Source organism: Crocodylus siamensis, chromosome 10 (assembly GCF_052110815.1).
Source record: "Crocodylus siamensis isolate JL-2025a chromosome 10, ASM5211081v1, whole genome shotgun sequence".
NCBI classification, from domain to species: domain Eukaryota; kingdom Metazoa; phylum Chordata; order Crocodylia; family Crocodylidae; genus Crocodylus; species Crocodylus siamensis.
Window position 1 is genome coordinate 2,169,612 of NC_143404.1, and position 19,074 is coordinate 2,188,685.

The following is a 19,074-nucleotide window of genomic DNA, read 5'->3' on the forward strand; positions in this document are numbered from 1 at the left end:
GGATCTACCTCACAGGGCTGTTGTAAGGATGCATCATTTTTGTATCTGAACAATGGCTTGGGGATACAAGGACCTTCCTAGTGCACCATCATGTTGTGGCTTCTCCTGGGGATTTTCCTGCAGGAAAGCTGAAGGCTCCAGGAGTTGGTCCAGCAAGAATAACAACACAAAGAACCTAAAAGCAGGCAAGAAGAGGACGATATTACCTAAGATGATTACCAGAGGCAGACATCTGGGATGAGTAACAGGGTTTCTTCAAGACAGAGGCACGATAGCTGTTTGCAACTAGCTTAGGGCACAGGGGACCATGGTAGGAGTATGTGGAAACATGAAGCCTGGCAACTCTACCATCAGGGGGTGGTGAATTCTTTGGCAGGGCAGGTCTGCATACAGACTTCCAAAATCCTCTTTTCCTGGGTGCTTTGCTTCTACTGTTAAACCAGGAAAGATGGTGGTTTTGAGAAGACTGATTGCTGTCTTGACGCTGGCCAACAAGGTGCCTGACTGCAGTCAGACCCACAGGACAAGTCCGGCTGGTACAGAGCGATTTAGCCACAACTTCGTCTGAGCGGGAGGGAAATGTCAGCCTAGGAAAGTGGAAATTGCAGCCTGGAAAGGTACAGCTGCAAGGCCTGACACGTTTGGGGATGCTAGCTATGAATCCCATGAGTGCAACATCCATGACGGTACTTTTTGCTCTGACTTTGCACCGTGATTATGACAACAGCTCTAAAATAATTAATCCCAACACAAGGAAACATTGTTGAGGTTCACTTCAATCTGGACGCATGTTCGGGTAGACTGAGCATGTATTAAGAGTCGCTGGGAACATTTCTAGCTGGGAAATAGAAAGCACAGTGGGAGTAGTTCAACAGCACTACTGGTAAAGCCGCCAGTATGTCCGTCTCCGAGTGGTTTTTTCCTTGTAGCAGAGGATGGTTGTGCTAGCGGGGTGGCTGTGCGCAGGATGCTTTTATTTGCACTCTAGAGCTGCGACCAGTGCTCATATACCATGGACAGGAACCTATGCGCGGTCCAGCCCATCACCTCCTATAGATAACTCAAAGTTATGGCCTTGATAAATACCATATTGTCACCCTCCCCTTGGGGAAACCAAGTCCTAAGTGAACATACGGTATGTCATCGGGGTTGCTCTACTGTCCTCCTCCAAAGCAAAACAGGGACCACTCAGACCATCGCTAGCGCGGACGCAGTTGCTAGCTCAGCATGTACCACGTCCATCGCTTGGCCTCAGCCCTGCTGCAGTCCACGTACATTAAACTGCTCATACAACAGTATTTACATGCCACAACTTAACTCCATGACAAAGGCGATCCCATCAATAAAAGAGGCAGCAATGCATCCCTTCTCCCCCACCATCCTGTGGCTCCAGCTCTCACTAGTACTTAAACTTGTACCTGCACTTCTGAGGAAACAGGAGTTTTCTCATCAAGATAACGAGGATCTGAAGACTATGCAGGTGGCACGTTGCGGGGTGATATTAATTCATCCCAGTGCAGTTATGCACGGACTAATGCAGAGCCCACCCTGCCTTCTCTCTCCTTCATGAACACGCACGCAAAGTATTATCTCTATCGCTTCACTCAAAGACTCCGTCGTTCCTCCATTTATTGAGGACCGCATGGTGTCATATGATGTTGCATGTTGTTATAGGATGTTAAGGACCACGGAGCTCATTTTTCTTGGTGAAAGACGTGAGTTTTGAACCTGCCTGGAAGCCACATCCCCGCCAGACTCTCTTCCAAATGTCTTGTTCTTAAACTTCTTCCAGATCTCGATCCTTGAAGTCCATGAAAGTATAAAATGCACGAGTGGACCAAGACTTCAGTGGATTGACTTCAGCAATTTTTTCTCCAGCTCAGCTGGAGAGCTTCTGATTTTAAGAAAGAGCTGATCTACCCACCCTCTGCGAGTCAGGCCTCTTTGTGGTGTCTCAAATTAGCTACCTACAAATCACTGGCTGCCTTTGCCTTTTTTTTTTTTTTTTTTAAAATCATGACTAATAACCATAAATCCGTAGGCGACTAATTTACCGAGGTGAGTCTAGGGTTTCGCTGCTTCTCGCCCGCTCTGCTCTGCCCTGCCATTAATCTGTCTTTGCACTTTCAGATGCTGCACTTCTTGAAACGCCTGGTTTCAGCAAATGTCAATTTTCAGGGGGATTTAGCATTGTCTGACGGCAGCGAAACCGCTCTGCCGCCGATGATTGTTACAGCAGGTGGCCCTGATGGATAATCTAGGTGCTAGGAGCTGGTGGGAATACTTATTTTGGAAAAAACAGGGAACAGGAGGAGTTGACTGGATACATTAATAATCCATGTCACGGTTGTTAATTCCCGACAGCTCCTTGCAATCACGTGGGGAAAGGGTCAGTTTTAAGAACTGTCCCTGCCAATAATCAAACTTTCCCTAGTGGCATCAACTCCAGCTAGAAAACTTCCTTCCAGCCAGGCCTGGGGGTAGCTTCTAGTTACTTGCCAGGGCTATTCAAAGGGCTTTTTTTTTTTCCAATGGTTATCAAAAAAAATAAAAAGTTCAAATCCAATTAAAATAGTCCTCTGTTTTTTTCAGTGGTATGACAGCACCGACACACTGCTCAAACCAAGAAGCAGGGAGACCCCTTTCCCCTCTGCAACACGCGGCTTAGAAGGGCACAGGACTCTTTTGGCATAGGACTACTTCTCTCTTTTCTTCCTCCCTTCATGGTCCCCGGTTTCGCTGCTGAGCCCAGGGCATGTGAAAAAGCACTAATTGCGATGGTGGCTTTTCGTGCGAGTGCGATGTGCTGCGAATTCCGGCCCGCTAGGGACCGGCCAGGGACCATCCGGCCGTTTCATGGATGCAGCTGAACAGCTGGCGGCCGGTAATGACTCTTGGTCAGTACCCACCTGGTCCGGATTCAAACCGATGAGCTTGAGATGGAAGGTCCTGTACCCTGTTGCTGCCCGCCCTGGAGCCATCTGCCCGATTTTATGGGGTGCATCTCACTTTTTCTGGCTCAAGTGGTGACGGGAGCCTGCACGGCTCAGGGGACTGCTAATGTGATACAGAAGCCTTTCATCTCTAGGTCACCAGTTTGAATCCGGACCAGGTGGGGAGTGAGAGAAAGTCATTACAGCTGGCAGCTGTTTGGTGGCCTCTGTGAAATGAGTTGATGTTTCGGCCCAGTTCCTCATGCATCTATTTTTGTAATTTATTATTCTAAGCAAAAGATGTGACAAGAGAGGAATTCCTCCCCCCAAATCAAGTGTCCTTTGGAAATGCGGAACGAAGACAACGGCATTTGCTCAGCAGCACGGCGCGCATGCGGGTGTTGAAATGCAGAATACAACCAACAAGATTTCTTCACGCTCGTTACTTGAGGCATCCCTGCTAGCTGGAGACTTGACATCCAGAAAAGGGACACTTTCGTCAAGGAGATGGACAGTGGGTCTCGAGCTCAGCCCTTTGGTATCGTACAAATGCTTCGACATATTGCTGGGGGCAGGGGCAGTGATGTGGGGACATATGCAGCTCCCTCCTGAGCAGCCTCCACGTCTACATGCAAACATCCTCTCGTGTCACATCAGCTCCTAGGGCAAGACACAGCATTAACGAATATACGCATCTCTTGGAGGCGACGGCATAAATTACAGGAGAGTTTGGGAAGTATATTCTGGGCCGGTGGCAGGCCGAGTGACTGAATGTGCGTCAGAGGTTTGCGATGAAGACTAAAGCGTCTTCATTTTGCAAGCAACATCCCTGTTTGCCGTTGTCCTTCATTGCCCGATTTCTTCCGTCTGGCTGGGGCTTACCTCTTCACTCTGCTATCACTTGAACAATGTATATCTTGTAGTTGGACAAATACTGTAATGAAATCAGGATGTGATGCTGCTACTTTGTTTAAAACATCCATCCACCCACCCATCCTTCCTCTACCAATGGGGCCCAACACTGTCCATTAGGAGCACCTGTGCACTCCATGTAATCAGCGGGCATTTCGCAAAAGTTGGCAGCTGCTCAATAGCACAGACAAGAACAAGTTAGTAAAAGTCCAACAGAACAATCCTACCTCCCTGGCTTTAGCAGAACCGGCTTCAGGATATTTTTTAAAGTGAGCAGGTTTTGCAAGGAACTAAATAGGAATATTCTCACTTTTTTTGAAAGAGAGAGGGAATGCTTCCTCTCGGCGTATGTGGATCGGTGCTAACTCTCAGTTACGAAGAAACCACGCGGTTTCAGCCTGAATATCTGTGGATGGTTGCAATCAGTGACTGCAGTGTTTTAGGATGCACGAATTATGGGTTTGATGTTTGGGACCAAGTCTGGACCAATATGGTGCTTCTTGGATGAACGGCTCCTTTGTAAACGTGTTCAGTATGTTTAAGAAAAGGACCTGGCTGGATGGCAGTGAATTATACATAAATCTATGGTAACCCACACACCTACTTTTCCTGCTTTGCATGTGAGAAAAACAAAATATACAGGGATCAACCTTACAGGGATGCTGTCAGGATTGATCTTTTTTGTATCTGAACAATGGCTTGGGGATACAAGGAGCGCTACCAAGTTGTGGCTTCTCGTGGGGACTTTCCTGCAGGCAAGCGGAAGGCTCCAGGAATTGGCCCAGCACTAATAACATGAAGAACTGAAGAGATGATCCTACGTTAGCAAAGGAAAAGTGCCATGGAAGGAGTTGTTGCCTAAACACAATACACTCTGGAAACTTAGGACTGGGCTAGGAAGGGCATGAAGCAGCCTCCAGCATCATGACTGGGATTATTTTTTTTCACGGCGTTCTCAGCACGCTCCTGGGCGCCGCATGGGAACAAGAGTTGGATAATTTAGTACAAAGTGGTTTGGCGGCGTTTGCAGATAGGAATGCATAGTAATTATGAAGGACTTAACTTTCTACCCTGAAAGGATCTGTCAGAAATGTCATTTTTAATTAATTAGAAGTGTATAAACCATGCAGCAGCTTAGGGCCTGTTAACATCCCATAGCATCTAACCTAGGGAAATCTACAGCTTGCATTAGGATCAGGATTTAGGTTTCCAGAAGTTTGTCAGCTGCTTTTCAGGTTCTCGCTTTTAGCTTGCAGCGAAGGAGGCCTTACGCCCAAGCTTCAGGTTTATAAAAACTGTTGTCTTTTTTGGAGAGCTCACAAGCTGATACTTGTCAGACATCCCGTTTTTCTTATGGGAGTTTTACTGCAATTTTAATCCATTACAAATGACTCCACACACATACACAGACTCGCGCTTTCAACAATACCCCATGAGTTGTAACAGAGAGACTTTCATTACAGAAGCCATATGAAGCAGTAATAATCTTTAACCTCTGACACCTTGTGAGAAGATACTGCATTTTATCTATCAAAGGAAACCATTCTAATAACCCACCATTAATCTCCATTTATATTTACTATGCCTTCAATTAAAGCTAGGACATCAAATCTTTAATAAAAAAAACCTGACACTTACATTACCTCCTTCTCTGTCTCTCAAAATGTTAACACTTCAAGAGAGATCCAGGACCTGGCACATTTTTATCCTGCTCCAGCACAATCCAGTGCCACAGGCGTAAAACGCTGCCTCCTCCTTTTTCTGCTTTTTCCCCCCCATTATTATATCAAATGTAAGCAGCTTTTCATTAAGTTCACTGGCAGGGAACATTTCATTTTGGCGGCAGTATCCCTTCGTTACCCCGACCCCTCGGCACTTCCAATGCTTGCTGGGAGGCAATGCTTTTCCCTTGTGTCATGACCTCCGCTGTTCCTGCACTTTGCAACCCAAGCCTTTTATTTTTTGTGCTTATTCTCCTGAACAGGGTCCCCGGCATCACTTCGGGCATGCATCAAAGTGACCCTCCCCACAACTTGCGGTAAGAAGAGAACTTGGCAGAGGAGGGGCAATCGTCCATGAACTATCCCCTTTGCAGGAAAAACACAGCGAGATTTTGGGCTGCAGGTTCTGACTTTTGGCGGTGTACTAGGGCCCGGTCGCTACTCTCTGCCCTGCAGAACAAGGGGCCTGTTTATAGCTGGGGTCCTTCAGGAGCATGGAGGCTGAATTGTAGCTCAGAGTCACGCTTGTGAAGCAACGGCGAGTCGCTTCATCTCTTTAACCGCGGAGCAGAAAACATCTCCCCGCATGCCGGTCAAGCGCGGCGGGTGAGGCACAATCCAGGCGCCTATGACTCTGCTTTGCCAGCCTAGGGACTGTCATGGGGGCAGGCCTGAGACAAGGAGAACAAGGGGGTTACTTACTGCCTTTTCCGCCCTTGCACGGCCTCATGAGAGTGACGAGGACCTTGACTCGTGTCACTAAAACACGTGTTTTGCGTGTGACAAAACACCGTTTTGGAAGATGCTCTATGTCTTTGCCTTGGTTTGGTGCCTGCGTCTATGCCATAAGAGAGCCTGACCTGCCTTGCAGCTCGTCTCAGCGGAAGACACCCAGGGACCCTTCTGCCCAACGCACAACTGATGGAAATAATGATCCCAAGTGTGGTTGGACTTAGCCGGGATCACCTTGGCTGGGCACTGGATGATCTCCTTGCTCCTAGACCCCCTGAGCAATTTTGGCTGGAGGTTTGTTTTGAGCCCACGGCTTCATAAAAGTCCTGCTAGGGGAGGAAGGGAAAGGCACTTGGAAGCTGTGGGATGCCAACCGGACCAGCTGCCACGTGCAAGGTTGCACGTCTCCCTTGCCCACCCCCCCGCCAGAGCCGGCTAACAGGGTCACCCAGGAGTGACCCTGACCTGAAATACTGCTTTAAATTGCCAACGCTGTCATCTAACATTGACAAATGGGTCATGGGCTTCAATAAATAAAGAAGGACCCACGTGAGCGTTGCAGCTCGTGAAAGAGCTGTCAGCTCCCATGAGCCCAGCACCATTTCAATCTCAGCTCGTGCCCCGTGTTACTCCACTCTCGGGAGGGAGAGCCCTCTCCCGACGCTACCGTCCATGCCCTGTGAAATTTGCTTCCCCGTCTCGGGAGACGCGTTTCAAAATGTATTTTTCTGACTCTCTCTCGGAGGCAGTCATCTGCTTTCTGCCTATTACTGGGTTGTAATCAAATTTCTGCTTCCACATCTACATGGCCCTGAAGCCACACGGCGTGGTGTGATACACACCACTATAATACTCATTTGGCTTATTCCATCCAAGGACACATTGCCCTCGTGTAGCTGAAATGAAACACGCACATTATTTTACTTGCCAATGAGGTGTATGTATTTGTATATTTATAACAGCCACTTCGGCTGATGGGAGAAACAGCTGCTACCACTTTGCATGCAAAACCGATGAAGTTCAGCCTTTCGTCGTTCTTTCTGAAGGTCTGGCCAGAGACGACTTCGGCTCTCCTTCCCAGGAATCGTCTCGATGGCAGCCCGCCCGGCTGCGGGGCACGTCGTCTTCCCAGAAGTGCCAGCCAAGTTGGGAAGTAAGACCGCTGCCTCTCGAGACCCTCCTCAAAGGAAGAGGAGGAGGGATCCCCTGTCCATCCCTCTTTAGAAGCAGGTGCCACTCGCCTTCCTCTCCTCCTGAGTGAGGCTTTCCTCTCCTTGGGGTTGCAGAGGGGATGACCATTTTTCTCTGGGTCTGACCAGCAATAACTGGCTAACTGTGAGGTCCAGGCAGAGAGCAGGGGAAGAACTGCAAGGAAAACCCATTGGGGCGTGCCACCGAGTTGCTGAAGTGGTCCAGGATTTCTGGTCCAGCTCAATCCCTAACATACCCATAGGGAAAACAAAAGGGGCCTTCTTTTGTAGCTGTGTCTACTTATATATCTTTGATCCAGGCCCTGGGGATTCATTACGACTCACCTAGAGAGCAACTATAGTCGCCACCCATGGCAGAGCGGCAGCTCCATGTTTAATGCGCTTCATTCGAAACGGGCTGGCGATAAGGAAATCATTTCTGACACGGTGCTCGCGCCACGGTGGATGAATAAGCACGAGCTCTCCTCTTTTCAAAGTGCTGTTCCCATGCCTGAGGGATGCAGCTTTTTGAATCTGAGTCCTGTTTAGAAACGGGCCCTCATTAGCTGTGCCGCTGCGGGGCCACGAGGAAGACCACCCACCAAAAAGCCGTTTGAAAAATACAGAACGAAATGGCTTTTTTTTTTTTATGACCTTATGCATCTCTGGCCTGCTCTGCATGCTAGGGAATTAATGATATTCAAAAAGCCGAGGCTGCCACAATTTCCTGTGGATTAAATCTGCTCAGCAATATCTACGCGAGGAACAGTTTTCAAATGCAGGCACTCTTCTTTTTCTTCAATGAAAAATGGTATAAAGGGTCAAATAAGCCAAGAATATTGATCTAATATAGATCTATATTGATCTAATATAGATCTATATATATATATATATATATATATATATATATATACTGGTCTAATATCAATATACTGCTCTAATATATGATGCCCAACACCGTTTCTGACCTCAGATCCCGGGTTACAGGACAGGAGGATGCTCTGGCCAAGCTCCTTTCCTGCCATAATTTGTTTTGGTTTTTTTTCCCAGGAGCAGTTGGTGTACAGCTAGCAAAGAGAGCTAGTTATGTGAGTCTTGAGCCATTCAAAGTTTCCTCTGTGCAAGGAGAAGCTCAGCACAAAGGCAACCATGCAGGTATGTGCACCTGACTGCTGGAATTTCCTGCCCGCTATAATCATGGGAAAGCACGAGCGCGCAAAACGCTCCTTCAGAGACCAAAAGCTCAGCTCATAAAAATAGGACAACTGTTCCCTTGTCAATTCTCACCTACGGGTACCCCGTTCAGAGATGACGGCAAAAACAGCATGCCTTTCCACGCTGATCATTGGGTGGCCTCCGGTCATTGGAGACTGCGCTGCAAGTAACAGCTCTCCTTTCCCATGGATGGGCCAAGATTTCCCTGAGAATAATTCAGTTCCAAGTACAATAGAGTTTGCAAGGAAATCAGAGCTGGGCTGGGATCTTAATCACGAGTTTGAGACAAGGGCAATGTCGCTTCCAACCCACCCTTCATTTGCTGTTTTATTCCACGCGCAGTACTCTTTCTGCAGACAGCTATATTTTAAGCGTAAAAGCTGTTATGATAACAACAGTGATTGAGAATCTCACAGTTTATTAAAAATGTCACATCTCATGCCGGTACAAGAGTTGATTTACAGTACATTACCTCGGAGCTCACCTACATAAATACTTCAGTGGAAATGCTGTTGCAAGAAGAGGAGGAGGAGCGCGCTGCACAACCGGCATGGAAACGAATAGGCTGGCTCGCTGCTAGGGACTTGTCTAATGACTGCTTTTAGCATGCTTACGGTTGTGCTTGGTCAATACTCTGCAGATCCATTACAGTCAACACCACAAAAATGCTCCCAAGAGACCACAGAGAAGTTATCTCCCCTGGAGTGCAAGCCATAAAGCATCCCACTGCCGTGCTGCGTCGCCGTGCTTCACCATTAATGAAATGTAAATGAAAAGGAGCGTTTGCTCTCAGCATCTGCATTCCAGGGGCCGGAAGGCATTGCTCTCATTTTCGGTAAGGCCTTCCAAAAAAAACCAACCAAAAACCCACCTCGGGGAGCAGACTAAACTAACAGATGCATGCATCAAGTTGGAATGGGTGTCAGCCCACCCTTTTAATCAGTGCATGGTCAATATTCTGGATGATATGAATCACTAATTAGCTTCTCCTCTTATTTCCACAGATGTCATTGCAAAATCTATCAGAGGGATGTCATCTGCACTTGAGGGAAGGACAAGCATTGTAATTAAGTATTAAGCCATTTCACCACTGCGAGTCTGCCGTGAAGTGTGAAATGGCTATAATTCACATTTTTAAGACCCTGCATTTATTAGCATCTATTTTCCACTCAAGGTTAGTGGTGTGCAGCCCTGGTAGCGACAAAAAAAATCAAGCTTCTGCTCTTGTACGATTCGAGTGCGCGTATGCTAATGTCTGTCTGGACAGACTGATGCATACAGGGAAGTTTCTCTTCGGTCCCAAAGGATCTTGGCGCATAGGCCTTTGTGAACTACCCTTGTTGACGGCACACAGGCTCTGATTAAGGAGCAAATGACAATTCCTCTACCAAGCACCAAATGGCAGTTGCGGGTACAATGCCCCCAGACAGGAGATAAATCTCGTAAATCTAAACAAATGTTCCACCGGAGATAACAGGCAGGATTAATGATGACTATCACCCCAGAAACAAAGACTTATTTGGCAGTATAGGAAACCTGTCTTCATTTAAGAAGGACTGCAGGACCAGAATAATCGAGCAATATTTTCCTTATTGGAGCAATATGGTAGGTTAAATGGGAACTGACTGTGATTATGCTGCATAATTGCTTGGGTGGGGGCAGCGGTCTCATGACTTTCATGACCAATTACCAGGGGGAGAAGTTACTTTTGCATGGCAGGATGTCTGCCGTGCCGTTCAGTCCCCATTCAATGTGACGATCCGCTTGTGAATCAGGACTGCCTTTTGGCTTCCTTATTCTCATGCCACACTTTTCTACAGGAGGGTCATGTAACAGCAGTGGGGCATATCTGTTTCCACCCGCACTCCTTCCCATGTACACACGGATGCCCAATTCACAGGGGCTTATTTTAATACAAACTCGCTCGTGGTTATAGTTGCTGTTTGTCCTGTTGCATTTTTTAACACCTATATCTGGGGTTTGTGCTAGAGCAAGTGTTCCCTTATCCCCACTTGTTTTTTCTCTTTTCCATATACATGTTACTATGAATACAGATCAGCACTGGAATGGTCCTTATTGACCAGACTTGCATCATTTTACGTGTACCCCAGTATTTTAATGCCCCTTCAAATATACCCTGCCCCCCCTTAATCTGCAGTGTGACATTTTAGGGTGCAGTGCTCCTTTCACATCGGTAGGTCAAGCAATTGTCACACAGCTGCAGAAGCCACCTCTGCATATGGTGCATATTGGATGATTTAGAGGATCCCACTGTATTAGCATATGCTTGTCTCTGAAGTCAGAAGAGCGACTGCTATAAAAATCAGAGCTGTACTTGGAAGGCAGCTGAAGCAACCAGGATGGAGGTAAAACCGAAGCAGCCCAAGGCCAACAGAAAAGTTTGCATCTAGCAGCTAAATTAGGGTGTTGAGGCAGCTCTTGGCAGATTCGATGCCTCGGTACTAAACTCCCTGCTGGGTTGGTAACCTCACCGCCTCTGCAAATTTATAGTGTAAAGGAACTTGGGTCAGAGCGTGATCGAGAGGCTTCAGGGTTAATGATAACCAATGGGACAAATAATAAGGTTGGGAAGTGCCAAGCTATGCACAATGGGAGGGAAGTGGAGTAATGTGAGCAAAGACCCTCCCTCGCTGTGCAAGAAGCTGGATGTGACGTGGTGGTCTGAAATACCTGGGACTGGAGCTGGCTCTAGGATCCTTCCTGTTCTGCTTCAAGAAATCAAGAAGCTTTTACAGCTGCAGCCAAACAATCATTAGATTTATGCTAGCTTAACGTCCAGCTCTTAAAGAGGGCTTCATCCTTGGCTGTGGCCAAAGGGCAAATGGGAGAACTGGTGCACAGGAGACACCCCAGCATCTCTTGTCCAGAAGCCTATTCCTGGCAGCATCTCGCTGAAGGTCTCGCCCGGCAGCGTTTCACAATTGAGAGCTGCTCCTAGGAGCCCTCTCAGGAGGTTTGACCTTTCTGTGCAGACTTGATCAACATCCACATGAAAGATATGGGTGCCCCGATTTAACTAGAGTGGCACCACTTGCCTCACTGGTGTAACTCAGTACAAGCACTATACACTTGCGCGGTGCTTGACTGTTTTCTGCCAGCCAGGGCTCCGATTCAGCACGCGCTTCCAGTGCTAAAAAATAAAAAGCAGCAGACGAAGGGCTAAAGCAGGGTGGAGAAGGACAGCAAAGGGTGGTAGGGAAGGTAATGACGAGGCAGGGCGAGATGCCCCCTGGCCAGCTGCGGGGGGGAGGAGAATGCAGTAGGGATATGGTATGAGAGAGCTAACCCAACCAACAAGATTGCCTTCATGCTGTGAAGTAGGGCGACCAGCCTGTGTCAGACCGGGGAGGGGGCAGGCAGCACAGTGGCCTATAGGGAGCAGAAAACAGAGCAGCAGATCAGGTGGGGGGAAATGTATCGGAGTACCACTCAGGGGAGATGTGGGGCTAATTTGTGGCATGCCTGCCCAAAAGTTTGGCCCTGACTGCTCTCAAGCCTGACCTCAGAAGTACACTGTATAGAGTACAGGGCCCTCTGAAATGTAGGGAAAGACTCCTATTGCCTTTGCTAGGCTCTGCAGCAGATCTCACGAGGTGGAAGGGGGCTCTGGAGAGCTACCAGATGCTGAGCTTCAGCGACAAGGAGCTTCCACTGGCTCCAGGAAGCTTGGTCCAACGGCAAAAATGCCTCAGCCAGTTGTAACTACCATGAGGATGCAATTAGATGAGGTGGGGGTTGCTAGATAACTAATCCCCAGATAGATCAGGACTTTGGCAGTGCATAAGAAATAGGGCAGTATCCTCTAAAACACCTTGTGGGGCTTCTAGTGGTGCATGTTCTTCAAGCCGGCAGAGCCCAGCGTGTATGTAAGGCCTGGCTTGCTTGTACCTAGTTAGCAGACTTGGTTATATGAAATAACTCTCCAGCATTTGTTATTGTGATGCAGGGGATAATGTTCACTCCTGGAGCCCAAGCCTGCTGTCCCCCAGTGCTGCTCTCAGCATTGCTCTTAGGGTAGCTAAGAGCAGAACTGGGTCCTTTGGGATAAGCTAGTCAGAAACCAACATGGGCCAGTTGCACCACTGGTACAAATCACTCTCTCCATCACTGACACCAGCTGGGGATGTAGGCCCCTCTTTTCCCTGCACCGCTAAAATACGGCTCAGTAACCGTCTCCCATTTTTCATCAACTATTTCCTCTTTTAGTCCCATTAATTTTCCTCATTTCTTCCCATTCTTATCTTATTAATCTTTATGAATGTAATGGGTTTTGGACTGAGATAGCGTGCGTGCCCATTTATTGAAAGCGTCTACGCTGCCTAGTGAAACGCAGATGAAAGAGACCTTAATTCGTCAAGAATTATTATTTTACAAAATGAATATTGCTACATTAGCTGAACATTGTATTTAAATTGCTGTCTAGTACAACAGGTCTCACTTGGACTATTTAGATAGCTTGCTACTGTACATGTGACAGCACTGTACTAATAAAATCATACTGTAAGTGCATTTCATCTGCCATTTGGTAGTTTTAGTGGGTCATAATTAACTTTGGTCAAAGAATAAATCCCTTCAGGCCTGAGGGAATGTATGTCCCCTTTCCTGTGCTTGACTGGTAAAGGGAGAAGGGGCACTCCGGTTTGGTTGGCTTGTGCTGGTGACTAAATGCATTTTTCTTCCTTATAATATTTTGGGGTGAAAGGTGCTGGCCTCTGTATCACTCCATGATTTCTTCTTTCTTTGCTCTGCTGCTAAAATGCCCTAAGCAGTAGCTCACTGGTTTGGCCTGGAAGAAAAGTTCAGGAATCAAGGAAAAACTATTATTTCCACCCCCTTAATACCCGAGGAAAATGCATGCATGCCATCTATGCAGTTAATTAGCCTCCGGTATTTTGGTGGGGTCCTGTTCCTACAGAAGCTGTTCAGTTCTCAGGCTATATCCAGCCGGCGCACACCCGGGCTAATTAGAGGAGCACGGTACCATGCTAACGCGGCCAGACTGTGTTCAGCGCCTGCGCTTGTTTGTTTGAAAACATCTACAACTACGTGCTTTCCATTTTTCAACCAGTTCGACTTGTTAAGTGCTTAAGACACCACTTCGCAGAATATGTCGCATTACCCAGCGCCATCCCTCACCAGCCTCCACTAGAGAAACTCTTCGTGATCTTTGACAACAAAGTCGCGCGTGGTTTTGGCCTGATCTGGATTTATATTGACCCCTGCCCGACGAGCCTGGCTGCAGCAAAGGAGCAGTTCATTGCTGCCTGTGTATACAGAGCAAAATGAGCACGCTAGCTCAGAAACGGGGTCAAACACGGAGCAACCCGATCCTGATGAGCATATGGCTCTCCCCTACAGGAAACGTTCAACGCTGCAGCTGTGCCCCTGGCGCTTCGGGCGCGTGCTACCAAAGTACGGCTGCCTGAATGCCCCCCGTCTCGGCCACCGCACGCCAAAGACATTTGAAGAGAAGATTCAAACGAGGCGGCCAGCCAGAAGCGGGCGGTGATCAACAGCGAAACAGCTACTGTTCTCCGGAAAGGTGACCATGTACTTGTAAAGCAGCCAGTGACTAATAAATGAACTAGCCTGCATGAACCAAGACCATTCATCTGCCGGAAGACGACAGACCGTCTGCTGAGAATGATGCTTGTGTAATCACCTGGAACATATCATTCCTGGTGACATGCAGACGCCGCGGACGGTAGTTGCAAGGTGGGAAAAAGCGGGGAACGTGGAGGGGGTGGAGAGACGGATGTTATGGAGCGACGTTTCTTCCCAGAGGACAAGAAGTGTGTATTAAGCAAAGGGAAGCAGGCACGCACATGTTCTTCCCAGCGGTGACAGGAGCAGGGGGTTTCCTCTCCTATAGGTAGCAACCGTAGCTGCCACCTTTTTTTGAAGGAAAAACAGGGAAACTGATGCTCAGTGGATTGAAGGAATTAGAAGCACCACGCAGCAAGCTGTAACTATGCGGTCACATCGCTTCCCGGTGGGTCTTCTGCCAGTGGAGACCCTGCCCCTGGATCTGGCCTGCATGTACTCCATCATTTTAAGAAAATACAACCCAGTCTCAAGAGGGAGGCAGTATGGCGAATGCTAACGCAGACTGCAGTACAGTGGGCTTCTAGAGTGAACTGAAGCAAAACACCCTGGTATTAGTGATCTGATTTTTTTAAATGGAAACAACTGGGAATGTTTCCCCAGAAACAGGAAAAAAAGGTGAAAGATACTCAGAAGGGCTAGGACAGAAGTTATGCATTAACTGGTATAAAGTGATTGGATATCGGCTCAAATCTGTAACCCAACAGAAGTTCAACGCACATAATCCACTTTCAAAACAGCCGAAACTGGTTTAAGGTAAACCTGGATGGATGTACTATCGGACTGAACTGATTCAGGTTAAATTGGGTTGTTGAATTTCTGTCCCAGATCCCCTCCAGATTCAAGTTTACTCACAGTCCCCCAGCATCCCAGGATGATTTGCACCTCCCCTGCCGACCCTGCCCCCCTTCGCAAGCCTTGGCCCAAGCTGTCTGCTCCAGTTGAGCAGGAGGCTCCTCCCGGCTTCTGGTCTGGGCCACTGCAGGCATGTGGCAGAGTTTCTGGGATCAAAAGTGAATGTCTGTTCACTCGCTCATCCGTTCAATTGATGCTGCTTAGACTAACCTGTGAAAACTGAATTGATTCAGTTCAGGGTTTTTGTCTTTCTGTACTAAGCCATGTCTGAACTTGCCCTGTGATCTGGTTGGTTCATAACTACTTCCAATATCGGTGTGGAAACCTTTACCGATAACTATTTGTCCCATGTCCTGTCTCAGTGCTGTAAATATACACACAGGGCCATGTTGAGAGGGATGAACTAAGTCTGTGGCATGTAGACCTAACTCCTGAGCTCACACCACATCCTCAGTGAACTTCCCCAAGGAAGAAAGATCAGGCACCAAAAGGTCTAGTGATGAGACATGTTTCTGAGTAGGGGTTAATTACAGAGTGCGCTGACTTCATGTCTACTTGGATGAAGGCATTCAAATGACTTAGTCCGTAACAGACCTTGGGGCTTTCTCCCATCATCTGTGTGGGAAAGCATCTAGCTGACAAGTGGCAGGGCCCATCTTTTTCACTGCATCTGAAATCTCAGTTACCGAAACGAATGGGATCCAGGTTGGGAAACGCGGTGAGTTTTGTTACCTCCTGCATACCCTGCGTTGGCCAAGTGCCCCTTCACAACTCTACCCACCTACCCATCATATTGTAAGCAGATACTATTGGGGGGAAATGGGGAGAGGCTGCAAGGGTTAGTTAACATAAGTCCCCTCACCCAAAATATCTCCTATTCAAGGAGCTGCTTGTTCCCCTTATCCTAGATATCAAACCTCCAGTGGCTTGCTCATGGCTAGTATGCATCTTCTGAAGTAAGTGGAGCTCTGCATTAGTACGAGGGCAGTGGTGAATCTCTGGAGCTGAGACGCCTGTGCCCCCAGAACAGGTTTTGGTGGGTGGTGTTTCAGTGAATGTGGCACTTGAGCTCTACTAGACAATATTACCATGTCGGGGAAGGGGTTGTAGCCCTGAAAGGCAGAATCATATCCCCTGCTCCATGTACCGCAAAGCGAACTCTCTGCCTGCGCGTGCAGAGATGCAAACACCACAAATCAGTATGCTGAATTCCAACAAGGCACCACTGCATTACGTTTAAACCATAGTCCAAAGTTTACCTTAGTTCCTTGAAGGGGTCTGCCCTGACATTGGGAGTTTCTATGGATTTAGGGAACACTGTGCCTTCTGCTCCTGAAAGAACAAAACAAAAACAGAACACAAGTTGGAGATGGAACAAACTGTCAGCAGGGGACTGACTTGCAAATCACACTTGGCAATATTTACAGCTCATCTGACCCCCATGTCGCCCTGCACACACCCGCACAGTCTGTGGAAGCATCCAGGTCTGGGACGTGGAGCTGAATTTGCAAACCTGGCTGCCTCGATTGCACCTTGCACGGGGACGGTGCTCGCATTGGCCACGACCTGTCTTCTGGGCATGGAAAAATGTTGCTGCTCCAATGAAAGCAGCCAGCTTGGAAAATAGGAACGCTTGCCAAGGATAAATGCTTCCACATACAAACACATGCTTTGTTAACTAGGATAGAGGCATGCGTCTTATTCTCAGGTTTTCTTTCTGAGCTGGACTCCAAGGAGAGAATCCAATCCTGGTTTCGTGGAGCCGCTCCAAATGGCATGCAATGCAGGCTAAGCTGCTGCGTGGCCAGTTGGAGGGGGTGCTGCCCCATGGGGAAGACACAGGATGAAGGCAGCAGGCCTTGAACCGAGTTGCAGCTCTGCCACTGGTTTTGTGGTGAGACCAGAACATGACCTGCCACTGCTCCAGGCTCTCAGGTAGATCATGCCAGGGACAGCACTTTTCTCACATTCAAGCTTTGTCAGATGGGCAGCCCACTAGGTGTTCACCCTGAATAGGCATTGTTAACAGATGTCTAGGTTTCAAGGCCCGAAGGGACTGTTTCGGTCATCTCATCTGACCTCCTGCATAACAACAGAGGCCAAAGAGCTGCACCCAGTCATTCCTGCATCAAGTCCAGATCTTTGTGGTGGAAAGACACGGCACCCTGACGTAACCACTCAGAGTGACGGAGACTCCTCCGCAGCCTGTGGGAAATTCATCCGTCCCGCTGCTTCATTACTCTCAACTGAACACCGAACCCATTCCAGTTTTTCACCCACCTTCTGGAGGTGCAGACATTACTGCTGGCCACAGTAATCCCATCACAGTCACCCATGCTGCATACCACGGCAAGACCACCTTCATACCCCTACTCAGTATTGACCTCCATATACATTTAAGTGTCATACACTCCCCTTTCCTTTAAGAACCGAGTTCAGGGCCAGGGTATTGATCCTGAGTTGTGAGCCTTTTCTGAGCTCTGCTTTCCAGTATAGGCTTGCCCATCAGGTAAGTTATTTGGTCCAAGATTTCTGACGGTATGTTTACCTCTAGTAAAAGGCAATGAGGTTCAAAGAAGCCCAACGTGGTAGGAGAAGAGAGATAACGGTGACTCCGACCTATCCTTATTTTAGCATCACCTTACAAACTTTACCAGCCATTTTCAAGAGCACCGAAGAAAAGATCCAGAGGGGAGCCACTACACAAATGACTTTTTGAGACCTATCACTTAAGTCTTTAAACCATGTGCAGCGTTATTATTGCTTTGTTCCAACTTGCTCAGGTTTGAACAACTAATGCATGGTTATAGATGTATAATTTTCAGAGCTGATGCACAACACGTTACCAAGACTTCAAGGCTGTTATCCCTACCCCTTGCACAGAAACAGAGTAGTGGCACAACGTTCCTCTCATTTAAGCCAGTTTTATAATCGAGAAATCCCACTGGCTTCAAGAGAGAGATGCGGGTTATGTCGGTGTAAGAGCCATGCTGCCACTCACTGTCTTACAATAAGGCTGGAATTAATAGAAGCTTTCTAATATCTACACTACAAAAAACCACCGCCCAAAACCCAAACTCCTGCTTTTTAACCCAGAAAAACAAAGTGAACTCAAAGATGATACAGAATAATCTAAAGTTTGAAGCTTTATACTTTGGGTATTAAAATTGATCCTATGGCCCAATACAGATACTTAGCTCTTGACTTTACTATAAGCCGTTATCATTACAAGTTGTCAGAAGCAGCTGCGACTTACCAACCATGAAGGTTATTATTATCTGATTTGTCCTCTCTGAACTGTTTCCAAATCGTTTAAGTCTTAGTTTATCCCACACAATTGCACTGGTTATTAGCTCCGCAACGAAACTTAGCCAAAACAGCATCCTCCACATATCTGAATAATAAAACAAAGATTTTGGGGGGGGAGGGACGGGAGTATTCGGAGGACTGTCACAGCACACATATATATTCTGGCTTGTTTTTCACTCGCATCGCTGAGTTGAGACTCTGGCTCCGACTTGTGATTTCATTCTTTTTGGAAAAAAATGTTAAGTCAGCTGCACTCCTCCGAGCCCCCAGCAACGGCCAGGCACATGCTGAGGAAGATGGGCTGAACTCCATGTTTTCCAAGCAGTCTTTATTCGATTGATGAGTGAGGAGCAATTTGCTTCCAATCCTTGGACGTTTCAGGCAGGCTCAGCTGAAGACCTCCTCTTGGAGCGGCGCTGCGATAGTGTCAGCCCTGCTTTCCTTACATCCCAGACATTTGAGCACCAGGAACCAGAATGGGACCACCAACCCATTTCACGTGGGACACGTGGACTCTCAAACAGGGTCAAAGTTGGGTATGTTTCTGGCCAGGGCTAGGTGTGGATGGATGACTTGGGGGTC

At 47.7% G+C, this 19,074-nt stretch overlaps 1 protein-coding gene across 7 annotated transcripts in view; it reads right to left on the reverse strand.

The window, feature by feature from the left end:
- Positions 1-19,074, reverse strand: part of SGCD (sarcoglycan delta) — a 404,288-nt gene that overhangs the window by 32,914 nt on the left and 352,300 nt on the right. For all 7 annotated transcript variants that reach the window (XM_090020858.1, XM_090020859.1, XM_090020860.1 and 4 more), the window contains one exon: positions 16,443-16,515. In XM_090020858.1, the coding sequence (XP_089876984.1) occupies positions 16,443-16,515 (73 nt within the window). The remainder of the gene's footprint in view (positions 1-16,442; positions 16,516-19,074) is intronic.